Source organism: Anolis sagrei, chromosome Y (assembly GCF_037176765.1).
Source record: "Anolis sagrei isolate rAnoSag1 chromosome Y, rAnoSag1.mat, whole genome shotgun sequence".
NCBI classification, from domain to species: domain Eukaryota; kingdom Metazoa; phylum Chordata; class Lepidosauria; order Squamata; family Dactyloidae; genus Anolis; species Anolis sagrei.
This window is the reverse complement of record NC_090035.1, coordinates 14,060,483-14,073,785: the sequence shown is the minus strand read 5'-3', so window position 1 is coordinate 14,073,785 and position 13,303 is coordinate 14,060,483. Positions and strand designations below refer to the sequence as shown.

General features: G+C 41.5%; 1 protein-coding gene across 2 annotated transcripts in view; it reads left to right on the top strand.

The window, feature by feature from the left end:
* LOC137095142 (zinc finger CCCH domain-containing protein 7A-like) overlaps positions 1–13,303 on the top strand; it is a 34,158-nt gene that overhangs the window by 2,254 nt on the left and 18,601 nt on the right. For both annotated transcript variants that reach the window (XM_067461443.1, XM_067461442.1), the window contains exons 2-8: positions 4,174–4,277; positions 5,740–5,779; positions 7,803–8,000; positions 8,353–8,511; positions 9,095–9,175; positions 9,302–9,340; positions 11,671–11,704. In XM_067461443.1, the coding sequence (XP_067317544.1) occupies positions 4,210–4,277; positions 5,740–5,779; positions 7,803–8,000; positions 8,353–8,511; positions 9,095–9,175; positions 9,302–9,340; positions 11,671–11,704 (619 nt within the window). In that variant the 5' untranslated portion in view covers positions 4,174–4,209. The remainder of the gene's footprint in view (positions 1–4,173; positions 4,278–5,739; positions 5,780–7,802; positions 8,001–8,352; positions 8,512–9,094; positions 9,176–9,301; positions 9,341–11,670; positions 11,705–13,303) is intronic.

The following is a 13,303-nucleotide window of genomic DNA, read 5'->3' as shown; positions in this document are numbered from 1 at the left end:
ACAAATAAGATATGTGCAGTGTGCATAGGAATTCATTCATGTTTTTTCAAATTATAATCTGGCCCTCCAACAGTTTGAGGGACTGTGACCTGGCCCTCTGCTTAAAAAGTTTGTGGACCCCTGATCTATATCTATGGCTGGATGGCTCTTTGTCAGGAGGGCTTTGATTACGTTTTCTTGTCCTGGTGAAGGGAGGTGGACTGGGTGGCCTTAAGTATTTTCTACTGGAACGCTCTTTAATTGTAAGTGAACTATAAATCTCAGTAACTACAACTCCCAAATGCCAAGGTCTATATCCCCCAAACTCCATTTGTGTTTCTAGTTGGGCATATGGAATATTCGTGCCAAGTTTGGTCCAGGTCCATCATCAGTGCTCTCTGGATATAGATGTACTACAACTCCCAAGCTCAACGTCAATGCCCACCAAATCCTGCTAGTATTTTCTGTTGGTCATGGGAGTCCTGTGTGCCAGGTTTTGTTCAATTCCATCATTGGTGGTGTTCAGAATGCTCTTTGATTGTAAGTAAATTATAAATCCCAGCAATTACAACTCCCAAATGACAAACTCAATTTTTTTGAGTGATGGTCACTCCTTGGGTTTGTAGGTGTCTTGTGGCCAAATTTGGCGGCAATTTGTCCAGTGGTTTTTGAGTTATGTTAATCCCACAAATAAACATTACATTTTTATTTGTATAGACTAGCTGTACCCGCCACATGTTGCTGTAGCCAGCCTTCCCTCCCTCTTTCGCTGCTCCTTTCTTTCTTTCCCTTCCTCTTTCTTCCCTTTCTTCCCTCTCTACCTATTCTTGGACTGTAACTCCCAGTAGTCCTCCTGAGCAAGCTATCGACCTACCTATCTATCTCTATCTAATCTATCTATCCTATCTATCTGGAGTTGCAGTCCAGGAATATGAAATTGGAAATATGCAGGAATCGGGATGCTCTCAAAGAAATCCAAGGAGAAAAAAGCTTGCAGCTTGAAAGCAGTGCATTTGTATCATCTTCCACTCTTAAAGGGCCTACTCTAGGGGATGCTGGGAGCTGTAGTCTAGAAGAGAATGTGGATATGCTGTGTGTTTTCTTTGCCAGGGGGAGTCCTTTTGTGCATGCGCTGTAGTGTAGTTCTTGCTTTTCTTGGCTTCTTAAGTCCCTTCCACTGTGTTTTTCGGATTTTTTATGAGTGATGGTCACTTGTTGGCCTGATAGGTGTATTGTGTCCAAATTTCGTGTCAATTTGTCCAGTGGTTTTTGAGTTATGTTAATGCCACAAACGAAGATTACATTTTAATTTATATAGATTATTGGTATTGTCAAAGGCTTTCATGGCTGGAATCACTGAGTTGTTGTAGGTTTTTTGGGCTATATGGCCATGTCCTAGAAGCATTCTCTCCTGACGTTTCTCCTGCATCTATGGCAATTTGGACGCAGCATGTTATTTGAGAACACAGAAATGCTGGACCACTCTAACAACCACCATGTCAGCCTACACAGAGAAGCCATTAAAATCCATAAGCAGTGGACAATTTCAACAGAAAGGCGGAAACCATGAAAATGAACAAAATCTGGCTACCAGTATTTAAAAAACTCTAAAATTATAACACTCAAACACAGGGAAACTCCAGAGAGGAAACAACCAGGGACAACTAATCACCTCTCAACAAAATATTCCTCTGGGCACTAACAAGCCACACCAAAAAACTGCCAGGCCATCAAATGCTAATCAAGGTGGCCAAGTGAAACATCAACACCTACTCCAACAGACAAGAGTTCTTTCTCCCACCCTGGACATTCCACAGATATATAAACCCAATTTTCCTAGTTCCAACAAACCTCACAACCTCTGAGGATGCTTGCCATAGATGCAGGCAAAATGTCAGGTGAGAATGCTTGTAGAACATGGCCGTATAGCCCGAAAAACCTACAATGACCCATTTTTGTTATTTATTTATTTCTATCCCACTTTTTCCCTGGATTGAGACTCTAAGCACTGAACAACATATAAATAGCAAAGACATGATGCACAATAAAAACAAACAGCCTCATCATGTCTAATAAAGATGATGAAAAACTCACATCAGACGTAATTACCATCTAACCAAAAACCATAGTTATATGTAATATAATTGTAATAATAACACTTAAACTTATTCTTGACATTGCCAGTTGAATTGAGTGACTTCCCATCAAGACAGGAACTAAAATTGAATCCATGTTTGAGAGAAAGGAGGGATATACATTCAATAAATACAAAAATCAAAGAATATATAATAATAACATAACACATTATTATGATTATGTTTATTTATACCCTGTTTTTTCTGTCTATGGGAAGACTCAAAGCATCAAATATGTGTGTGTGTGTATATATATATATATATAAACACAAATAAAGTAATATATAATAATACATTATATATATATATAATATCTCTATCCAAATAATAAATAAAATAATGAACAACACAATTATATATATATACACACACATACAAATAGTAAATCGAGTATTTTATATATGTATATGTATTATGTCATGTATTACGATATATGTCAAACATAAATCAAATATACAATATATTTTAACAGATACAGTTGTGCATTTGATGCTTTTAGTCTTCCTATGGAGAGAAAAAGCAGAGCATAAATAAACATAATCATAAAAATGTATTATGTATTATTGTATATTCTTTGATTTTTGCATTTATTGGATATATATCCCTCCTTTCTCTCACACTGGGATTCAGTTTTAGTTGTTGTCTTGATGGGAAACCACTTTGTTCAATGGGCAATGCCAAGAATAAGTTTTAAGTGTTATTATTACAATATTGTTGTTATTTCCTGTTTTTTTTTAATTGAGATGCAAAGTGGCTCTTGCAGTCTTGAAGGAAAGTCAGCTGGTTGGTGTAATCTAAATATAAATTTATTATATTGCTGTCCTCAATGTATAAGATTATTTAATGTGGTTTTTAATCACTTGTTCCACATTCCATTGTGTATTGCTTTAACTTTTTTTAAAAAGCGATTTTGTGAGAGACCTTATTGGAGGAAACGACGTGCTAGGAATACAATAGATGTGCCTGTTGCACTCTTCTTCTGTGGCTTTTCAGCAGCAAGTCCTTGTAAATCTCAGGAAATTAAAAGGAGGCCCTGCTTCCTTGACATATATTTGTTGAGGACTCTTTCAGATACAATTGTAGGAAACATAACCAAAAGCAAACTTATTGCAGTAGGAGCTGTGCTTGAAATTGAAACTGTTGGTTTTGTTCCTCCATTGGAGTTTCCTTTCTATTTTTAAAGTGGCTGTTCTCCATTAACATTGAGTTCATGCCAGGGGAGATCAGGAATCACTCCTTGGACTCTTATTTAAGATTTAAAATGAGTAATTTCGCTCTTAACTTTGTGGGAAAGGTCTTGTTGACGTTTTTTCATGCTGGCGAGCTTTGAAACAATTACACTGTTCCAAATATTTCAACTATGGCTGGATCTATACTGCCAGGTCAATGCAGTTAAGATGCATTCAGAAACTGGATTATTATTATTATTATTATTATTAGTAGTAGTAGTAGTATATTAGAATTAAAAATTTATGCCGAAGCTGTATCTTCTCAACATGATAGATGTGCAAATCAATAAACCTACAAGGAGAATCATCATGTATATGATGACAACACAAAGGGGTAGTATTGACAGCTGAAATTAAGAGAAGCCATGGAAATGGACAAATTATCTAGAATAACGAAGAAGGGCTGTCTAAGCAAGGTGCAGAAACATGAGGAAGTAGAGAAATATTGAAAGGAATAAGTCATCTCTGTATACAAAAATAAACAGTGCATATTTAAGTTTCTCTTTCTAACAAATGGAATGCAAGAAGACTTCGGATGAACCTCTCCCTCAAAGGGAGGGAAGGAAGCAGTGCCTTTGTATTTATTGTTGAATTGGACTGTGTTATGTTTACTTTGGTTTGTATGTGTCTTTTCTTCTTATGGTGTTGCTTGTGTTTTTTTTTTACTTTCTTTTCTGAAAATCAATAAAATATAACAAGAAAAAATCCCAAAATGTTCTACCTGATCAAAACGCTGTTTGTCCCTCTTGACTGCTTGTAGGTTTGTTTCCATAGATGGGATCCTTCCTTCCTTTCCTAAATTACTTCTATCTGGTTGTTTCCCATTTCAGACGCTTCACACTGAAGAAGTGGGTGTCCATGATAACATGTCCAATGTCTCCGTGGATAGAAGCATCAGACTGCAGGAGATCAAGAAGGGGCTGCAGTTTATACAGTAAGGGACTTTGGCATCTGGATTCCTTTGTCTGAAGGATTTTCCTTGGCAGATGGGCTGCCTTAACACAAAGTGCCATATTTTTCTTCTTCGGTGTATATGTCTTTCATATTGAACGATTATCCAGATTTGTCATTACCAAGTAAACATATGGGTGCAACAGAGCACCAAGGGGACTCTTTTCCCTCCTCCTTTTTTAGTAAAAAGGTAAAGGTTTCTCCTTGACATTAAGTCTAGTCGCGTCTGACTCTGGGGGGCGGTCCTTATCTTCATTTCTAAGCCAAAGAGCCGGTGTTGTCCATAGACACCTCCAAGGTCATGTGGCCAGCATGACTGCATGGAGTGCCGTTACCTTCCCGCATAAATGGTACCTATTGATTGACTCACATTTGCAGGTTTTTGAACTGTTAGTTTGGCAGAAGCTGGAGCTAACAGCGGGAGCTCATCCCACTCCCTAGATTGGAACCGCTGACCTTTTGGTCAGCAAGTTCAGCAGCTCAGCTGTTTAACCCACTGTGCCACTGGGGTCTCTTGCCTTTCTCAATACCTTGGTAAAAAAGAAGAAAGAGGGAAAGTTTTTAAAACATTTGTTAGATTTTTTTTGCATAGGATTTTCAAATTGTAACTTTTGTGCTCAAAGGAGGACTGGAACAAGCCTTCACTAGGAAGGAAGGACTTAATTATATATGATTGACTTCAGCCTAAAGGATGGGAAGTCACAATAACGGGATGAGTAGTGGGAGGAAAAGGCATAATTAAGATGAACGGGAAATTTATAGTCTCTGTGAACAAAACAAAAAAACCACTTAAGTATTTAAGTTTTTTTCCACCAAAGGGGATGCAAGATGATTAAGGAAGAATCTCTCTCAAAGGGAAGGAATGGAGTCTATAGACAAGAAACCGAAGCAGTGTTTTTAAGTTTTATTATTTAATTGGATTATGATCTGTATGTCTGGATTAAGTGTGTCCATTTTCTTTGTCTTTTTTTGAAGATTTAAATAATTTAATAAAGAAATAGCATAATACTGTATACATGTTAGGAAACATTATTCAAAAATTAATTTGTGTGTTTATATAGATAGAGGTGGGAGATTCTTCGTTATGGCTGTTCTTTTTGTTCATTGTGCACATTAAAATTTAAAAATAGTTAATCATGGGTATGTGGGGGGGGGGGGAGATAATAATGCTCTTAAGTTGTTGCTTCTGTGCACACATAAGTGGGGAGACATTCCCACTGAACACAGTCATGTTAAATTGAGTAAATACATAAAGAGTTGTAAATATCACTGTTCTATGCACACTGCCATGTTTTAGTTGCCGTTTCATTTGGAGAAGGGTTGACATGTGTTCCTTTGAGAAGACATTGTTTGCCTTTTCTAGTCCTATTTTGGTCTCATCAGCTCTCCTTTTGGACAAAGTCAGAACAAGTTTTCAGTTTCGTTTTTCTCTTTCTCTTTCTCAGGTCTACTTTACCCTACCCAGGGACACAAGAACAATATGAGGTAACAGGGTTCTGCTTCGAGTCTTTTTTTTTTTTTAGAGAGAAAAAGCATAATGTTAATAATAATAATAATAATAATAATAATAGTAATAATAATAATAATAATGGTGACCATCCTTGTTAGATCTTGTCCCAGGAGAAAACAACAATGTAAAACAAATAAGGATAAAATAGTCTTGCATCACAAGAAAGTTTGGCTGTCTTGCTAATCAACCTTGAGCTCACATACCTTTATGGACAAATTCCATAAACATTGCTCCCAGTCCAGACTGCTGAGCATCTTTTGCCTAAATTTTCTTGTTATGCTCAAGCAGAGTACAGTGTTCCCTCACTCCTTCGCAGTTCGCTTACCACAGACTTGCTGTTTCGCGGTTTTCCCTGCTGTCGTGACTCAGTTGGAATCACAGACTGTCTCTGATGAGGATGATGGGACTCAGGTTTACAGTTTGGTTCAATATGTCCCTGTTATAGATGCCCTGTTTTTGACAAAGTGCAGTTTCCCACAGCAAGGCATGAGAGTGTTGATACTGAAAATAGCTAGGAGCAGGTACAAATTGAGGAGGGTAGTTCTCAGCCTGATAATGAGCAAGCAGGGAAACAGGCTGACACTAACGAACAGACTAACCTTGATGAAATGGGAACCTTAGATCGGGCTGACCATTTGGAATTCCAAGTCCGAAGGAGTGAAAGGATAGCCAGGGGACAGAGAAACGTCTTCATGTTTTGCAAAGGATATTAAACCATGTGTGTGAGGCCAAATCTTTGTCAAAGCAACTTTGCATTCTACCAAGAAGTTTGCCTATGCTTGTCTGGATTTATCTTTCAGCTTTTGTGTTCATGGTTTCAGGACTTTGTCATGTTCTCTTGGGGTTTTGCTTTGCTGGTGCCTTTTTGGATTAAGCTTCAAGTGCTTTTGGATATTGATCTGTTGGAACATTAACCTTTGCTTTTAAGAACTTTTTTACCTTTTATTCTTAACTATAACGACTTCTGGCTGTGTGTGGTTTGGTGTCTTCAGCAAGGTGAATCTACTCTGAGGTGCAACACCTGTATGGCCCTCCTCCTTGCCCTCCCTCCCTCGCTCTCACACACTTTGCATTCTCTTTCCTCTCCTCTTTCCCCTCTCTTCCTCCCTCCTTTGGGCGCTCATGCCACCCTCCTCTGGCAAGAGAGACACTTTCGCCTGCGTGGCCCTCCTCTTCTTCCCTCCCTCCTTCCTTTCATTCCTTCCTCCTCCGCTTTCCCTCCTGAGGTTGTGGGAGAAAGAAGAAGAGGAGTAAGAAGAATGTGCTGGGGCTGGTGAGGAAACAGAGGGAGCTGCTGGAGCCGCTGCCCCTTCAGTCAAGTTTACTACGGCAGCAGCTCCTGCAGAAGCAGTACGAGCCGAGTGAGAGAGAGAAGATGCGGGAAAGAGGAGCAGGAAATGTCTTTCTCCTCCATTTTCCTGCCTCTTCTCTCGGCTTGTACTGCTTCTGCAGGAGCCGCTGCCCCTTCAGCTAAGTCTACTCTGGCAGCAGTTCCTGCAGAAGCAGTACGAGCGGAGTGAGAGGGAGAAGAGGAGAGAAAGCAGAGGAGAAAGAAATTTCCTCCTCCGCTTTCTCGCCTCTTCTCCCTCTCACTTGGCTTGCACTGCTTCTGCAGGAATAGACTTGGCTGAAGGGGCAGCGGCTCCCTCTGTTTCCTCCCCAGCCCCAGCATCTTCTTCCACCTCCTCTTCTTTTTCCCACTGCCTCAGGAGGGAAAACGGAGGAGGAAGGAAGACAAGGAGGGAGAGAAGGCAAGGAGGAGGAGGGCCACGCAGGCAAAAGTGTCCTTCTTGCCAGGGGAGGGTGGCATGAGTGTCCAAGGGAGGGAGGAAAAGGGGGGAAAGAGGAGAGGAAAAATGAAGGCAAAGTATGTGAGAGAGGGGGGGAGGGAGTGTCCCTACATCGCAGTATTTCACTTATCGTGGGAGGTTGTGGACATTGAATAAGATCTTGTTAGAGCCACCCTATTGGATGCTTAATGGATACTTTGTCTTCCAGGTATTCATACGCGATCTTGTCAAGAACCTGTTCCACGAAGGGAACGAGGCTTACCAAGAAGGCGACTGGGAAGGGTCGCTGAGCCATTACTCTGAAGCTTTGAACATTGCCGATTATGCCAGTTCTGAAGGGATCCACATTTCCGATGAAATATTAGAGAAGCTGCGTGTAAATCGCATTGCGTGTTATTCAAAGAAGGTAAGGGAGCGGCATCAAGAGGGCAAGTGGTTCATGGGCCTGATCCAGTTCTAGATTTCTTCCTTGAGAATTTCGGCAGGGCTGGTAGAACCCCTTAAAAGCGTACCCTTTGTCCTTCTGCTGGTAGTGTTTTTAGAGAGAATTTTTGTGGTCATTGGCTGTCTGTTCAGGAAGTGGACCTTAACAAATTGGTGCAGGACATTTTCAAATGGAGAGGGGAAGTTGGCACCTATAGCTTTAAGACCAAAGGAAAGGAATGGTCTCTTAAATGGTCTTTACCACAGTTGGCTTCTTTTGTCCAAGGATTCCAGGAAAGAAATGTTCCTGATAACGCTTACATTTGTTTGTCCAGGGCCAGCATGACAAAGTCCTAGAAGACTGTGGAGTAATTTTAAAGCTGAATGAAAACAATTTCCGAGCTCTCTATCGGAAAGCCAAAGCCTTAAAAGAACTGGGAAGGTACAAGGAAGCATACGATGCAGTCGCTAAATGCTCCCTCGCGGTGCCACAGGTGAGCCCACCAGGTTGGCCAAAAGAACACTGGGCCCCACTCATTTGTGCTGGGGGAACAATGTGCAGAATATTTTAATTTCTTTCCTGAGGATTATATTATTAACTAGTTTAGGTGCCCAGCATTGCCCGGGTTTGCATTTTGTAATTGGATTTATTAGTAAAAATAATTGTTGCTTTTATTATAGTAGGGATGGATCAGTCACCAGACACAAAGCAGTATTTTCTTTGTCCCTCAGGGAGTGAGCGTACCTGCCTGATTTAGGTCTCCATAGCAACCCTCTAGTGCCCTTTTACGGTAACAACTGGCCCTTTCTTGCAGCCCTCTAGGGAACTCTTGCAGTCCCACCTGTCTCTTTCACGTGACCTCCCAATGGCCTTTTGGGGTAACAGCTGGTTCTTTCCTGCAACCTTCCAGTGACCCCTTTGGGGTAACAGCTGGCTCTTTCCCTCACATTTCATACATACAGACATACAAACATATATTGATTTTTATTACAGATCAATAGATGTTGATATGCATATTGATAGGTGTCGCTGAAACTCCATAACAGCATATTAATCATGTGTATATTTTTAAACAGGATGAAAGTGTAATAAAATTAACTCAAGAGCTTGCTCAGAAGCTTGGATTGAAAATAAGAAAAGCCTACGTTAGGGCAAAAGTAAGTTGAAGCCATGTTTTATTTAGGTGTTGCTTTTGAAATGCAATTTCTTCTTCTTATGGTTGCTGATGGCTCTTTTTAATGGTGACATTTTGCATTTATTTATAAAGATATTCTTCATTGCAGCCTTCCCCAAGCTCTGTTTCTGGAGAAGTATCAAGTAAGGTATGATGCAATTTCCTTTTCCATAAACGGAGTACTTTTGATAGAACTCTTCCCTGTCAGTATGAATTGCCATGTTGGATATATATATATATATATATATACATACTAGCTTGGGGACCCGGCGTTGCCCGGGTTTTTAGAGAAAGTGGGTAATGGTAGTTTTCTATGCCAAGTTTGGTCTTTATTGGTCTTTGGATAACGGCTGCATTATTTTCAGGAAGTGAGTGAAGGTACTTGAAGTCCCATCATCCATGGCCCATCCTCCTACAAACAGCAGCAGGATATAGAGTGGGTCATGGGGGCTCTGTGTGCCAAGTTTGGTCTTTATCAGTCATTAGATGAGGGTGGCAGTGGTGTCAGTAAGTGAGTGAAGGTACTGCAAGTCCCATCATCCAAAGTCCATCCCCTTTCAAACTGCAGCAGGATGTAGAGTGGATCATGGGGGCTCTGTGTGCCAAGTTTGGTCTTGATTGGTCATTAGAAGAGGGTTGCAGCAATGTTTTGAAGGGAGTGGAGGTACTTGAAGTCCCATCATCCATGGTCTGTACTCCTCCAAACTGCAGCAGGATATAGAGTGGGTCATTGGAGCTCCATGTGCCAAGTTTAGTCTTGATTAGTCATTGGCGAGGGTCTCAGTGGTCTCAGGAAGTGAGCAAAGGTACTGCAAGTCCCATCATCCATCTCCAAAGTTTTCCAAACAACACCAGGACGTAACGTGGGTCATGAGAGGTCTATGTGCCAAGTTTGGTCTTGATCCATCATTGGATGAGGTTTGCAGAGGTCTCAGAATGTGAGTGAAGGTACTGGAAGTTCCATCATCCATGGTCCACCCTTCTCCAAAACTGCAGCAGGATGTAGAGTGGGTCATGGGGGCTCTGTGTGGCAACTTTGGTCTTGATTGGTCATTAGATGAGTTTTGCAGCAGTCTTGGGTAGTGGAGGTACTTGAAGTCCCATCATCCATGGTCTGTCGTCCTCCAAACTGCTCCAGGATGTAGAGTGGGTCATTGATGCTCCATGTGCCAAGTTTAGTCTTGATGAGTCATTGGCGAGGGTCTCAGTGGTCTCAGGAAGTGAGTGAAGTGACTGGAAGTCCCATCATCCATTGTCAAATTCTTCCAAACCGCACCAGGATGTAGAGTGAGTTATGCGGGCTCTCTGTGTAAATTGTGGTCCTGATCCATCATTGTTGGCAGTTATAATGGTCTTAGGAAGGGAGTGCAGGTATTGCAAGTCCCATCGTCCATGGTGCATCCTCCTTCAAACTGCACCTGGATGTAGAGTGCACCATGGAGACTCAGTGTGCCAAGTTTGGTATTTATTGGTAATTGGATGAGGGTTGCAGTGGTATGAAGAATTGAGCAATGGTACTGCAAGTCCCATAATCCACGGTCCATCCCCGGCCAAACCACACCAGGACGTAAAGTGGGTCATGAGAGGTCTCTGTGCGAAGTTTGGTCCTGATCAGTCATTGGATAAGGTTAACAGCGGTCTCAGAATGTGAGTGATGGTACTGCAAGTCCCATCAGCCATGGTTCATAGTCCTCCAAACTGCAGTAGGATGTAGAGTGGGTGATGGGGGCTCTGTGTGCCTATTTTGGTCTGTATTGGGAGTGTTCTGACCCAGCCCCCGGCCTTTCCTTTCCTCTCTTTCTCATCTCGGAATCTTGGATTTGAGGCTGGCCAATCAGAGACCATATGCAAATTTCCTTCTGTCATGCCCCGTTTCTGCCATGAACTCTTTTCTCCACCAGGGGCTCCTATTGAAGCTGGCCAATCAGAGACCATATGCAAATAGCACCTCTGTGGCAGCCAATCAGAATCTTGGAATTTTCAGGCTGGCTAATCAAAACGCTGGCACATACACTTCTGCCCTCCGCACTTCCCTCCTCTGTCCGTCGCATACAAACACTCTTCTTTATTATATAGATAGATAGATATATATATTTGGCTGGGATTCTCAATAACAGAACAGCACTTTAGAAAATATTTCTGATGCTGAAAAGAGGAAACACACATATGGATTTGTGTTTAAAATGAATACCAGCTGGCTTTATGTTTAATAATGGATACATTGCTTTTTAAATTGGTTCAGTGGGTGTTTACAATATCTGGCTGCTACCTGATTACCTTTTAGGAGAGGAGGCTGGACAGCAATATGGTTTGTGTTAGCGGCACTTGCGTTTTGGGCTTTCTCTCCTGTTCGGCCAGAGTGGAAGATACTTGTTATTAAACCTTTTTGAGGCCTCAGTATATATGTATGTACTGTGTGTATGCCATGAGGCACTGCTGTGTAGACGCTCTGCTGAAAAATATTTTGTTTTCTTGCAGGTTTCAAATGCTTCTATAGAAGATATTGAATCAGGTGAGGTTTCCAGGACTTAGTGGGGAAAAGTTACATAAAGCAGGGAATCCACTCTCTTATTTTTCCCCGAATGGGATTTATTGCTATTTGAAGGTCAGTTGGGTGGGGCTGTAGAGAGGGAATGCATTGGTTTCTTCACAGTTTGTAGATCACAGCTGTGTAGGTTTTCAAGGAGACAAGAATCAGGTGCTAGGTCTGCCTTCCTGGTTTGCTGACCTCCTAATGCTTCAGTTCCAATAACCATAGAGCAAGGATGTAAAACCCATTTCCACGGAGAGCCGCATCAGCCTTATTAGGGTGACTTTTGAAGGGCCCTTGATCGAAGAATCTGTGGAGACAAAGCGCCATATATATATGTGTGTGTGTGTGTGTATATATATATATACATATACACACACACACGCACACACACATATACACACATATACATACACACACATATATACATAGAATAATAGAATCATAGAATCAAAGAGTTGGAAGAGACCTCATGGGCCATCCAGTCCAACCCCCTGCCAAGAAGCAGGAATATTGCATTCAAATCACCCCTGACAGATGGCCATCCAGCCTCTGCTTAAAAGCTTCCAAAGAAGGAGCCTCCACCACACTCTGGGGCAGAGAGTTCCACTGCTGAACAGCTCTCACAGTCAGGAAGTTCTTCCTAATGTTCAGATGGAATCTCCTCTCTTGTAGTTTGAAGCCATTGTTCCGCGTCCTAGTCTCCAAGGAAGCAGAAAACAAGTTTGCTCCCTCCTCCCTGTGGCTTCCTCTCACATATTTATACATGGCTATCATATCTCCTCTCAGCCTTCTCTTCTTCAGGCTAAACATGCCCAGTTCCCTAAGCCGCTCCTCATAGGGCTTGTTCTCCAGACCCTTGATCATTTTAGTCGCCCTCCTCTGGACACATTCCAGCTTGTCAATATACATATACACACACTTACACATATACACACATACATACATACATACATACACACACACACACACACACACACACACAGGCAGTCCACAAGTTGCAAGCATCCAATTTACAAACGAACTCACAGTTAAGAAAGGGGTGGGACAACACAAAGTGAGAAAAATCTGCTCCTTGGAAGGGAAATCCACTCCTGGAAGACTTATTATTATCATGGGGAGTTATTATTATCATGTGACAGATGATATATTTCACTTTTTGAAACAATTACCTTTTTTTGACAGAAATTAATTACTTAGTGAATCACAATCCCAAGCACTTGGGACTCTGAGGTTGGGAAAAGGCTAAAGGGCATTTTAAAGCCAGGCATCATATACACAGGCTTTGTATCTCGATGCAAACCCTACTATCCTGATTCAACAGCACAAACTACAGTCTTCAAATGTCCCTGATTCCCAACTCCCATCAGTCCTAGTCAGGATGAGGAGGAGTGCCACATCAAAGAGCTTGGGGGGGTTGCACTTTGGCCTTGTATTTAACCCATGTGTCCTATAGCCATTGCCCTCATGGAAGTCAATTCCCGGCCATATTTGCCCATACTGTCCAACAGATTATTGACAATCTATATAAAGGGGTGTCATCGTGTATTCATAGCTGAAATTATTCTAGTTCTCTCTCTT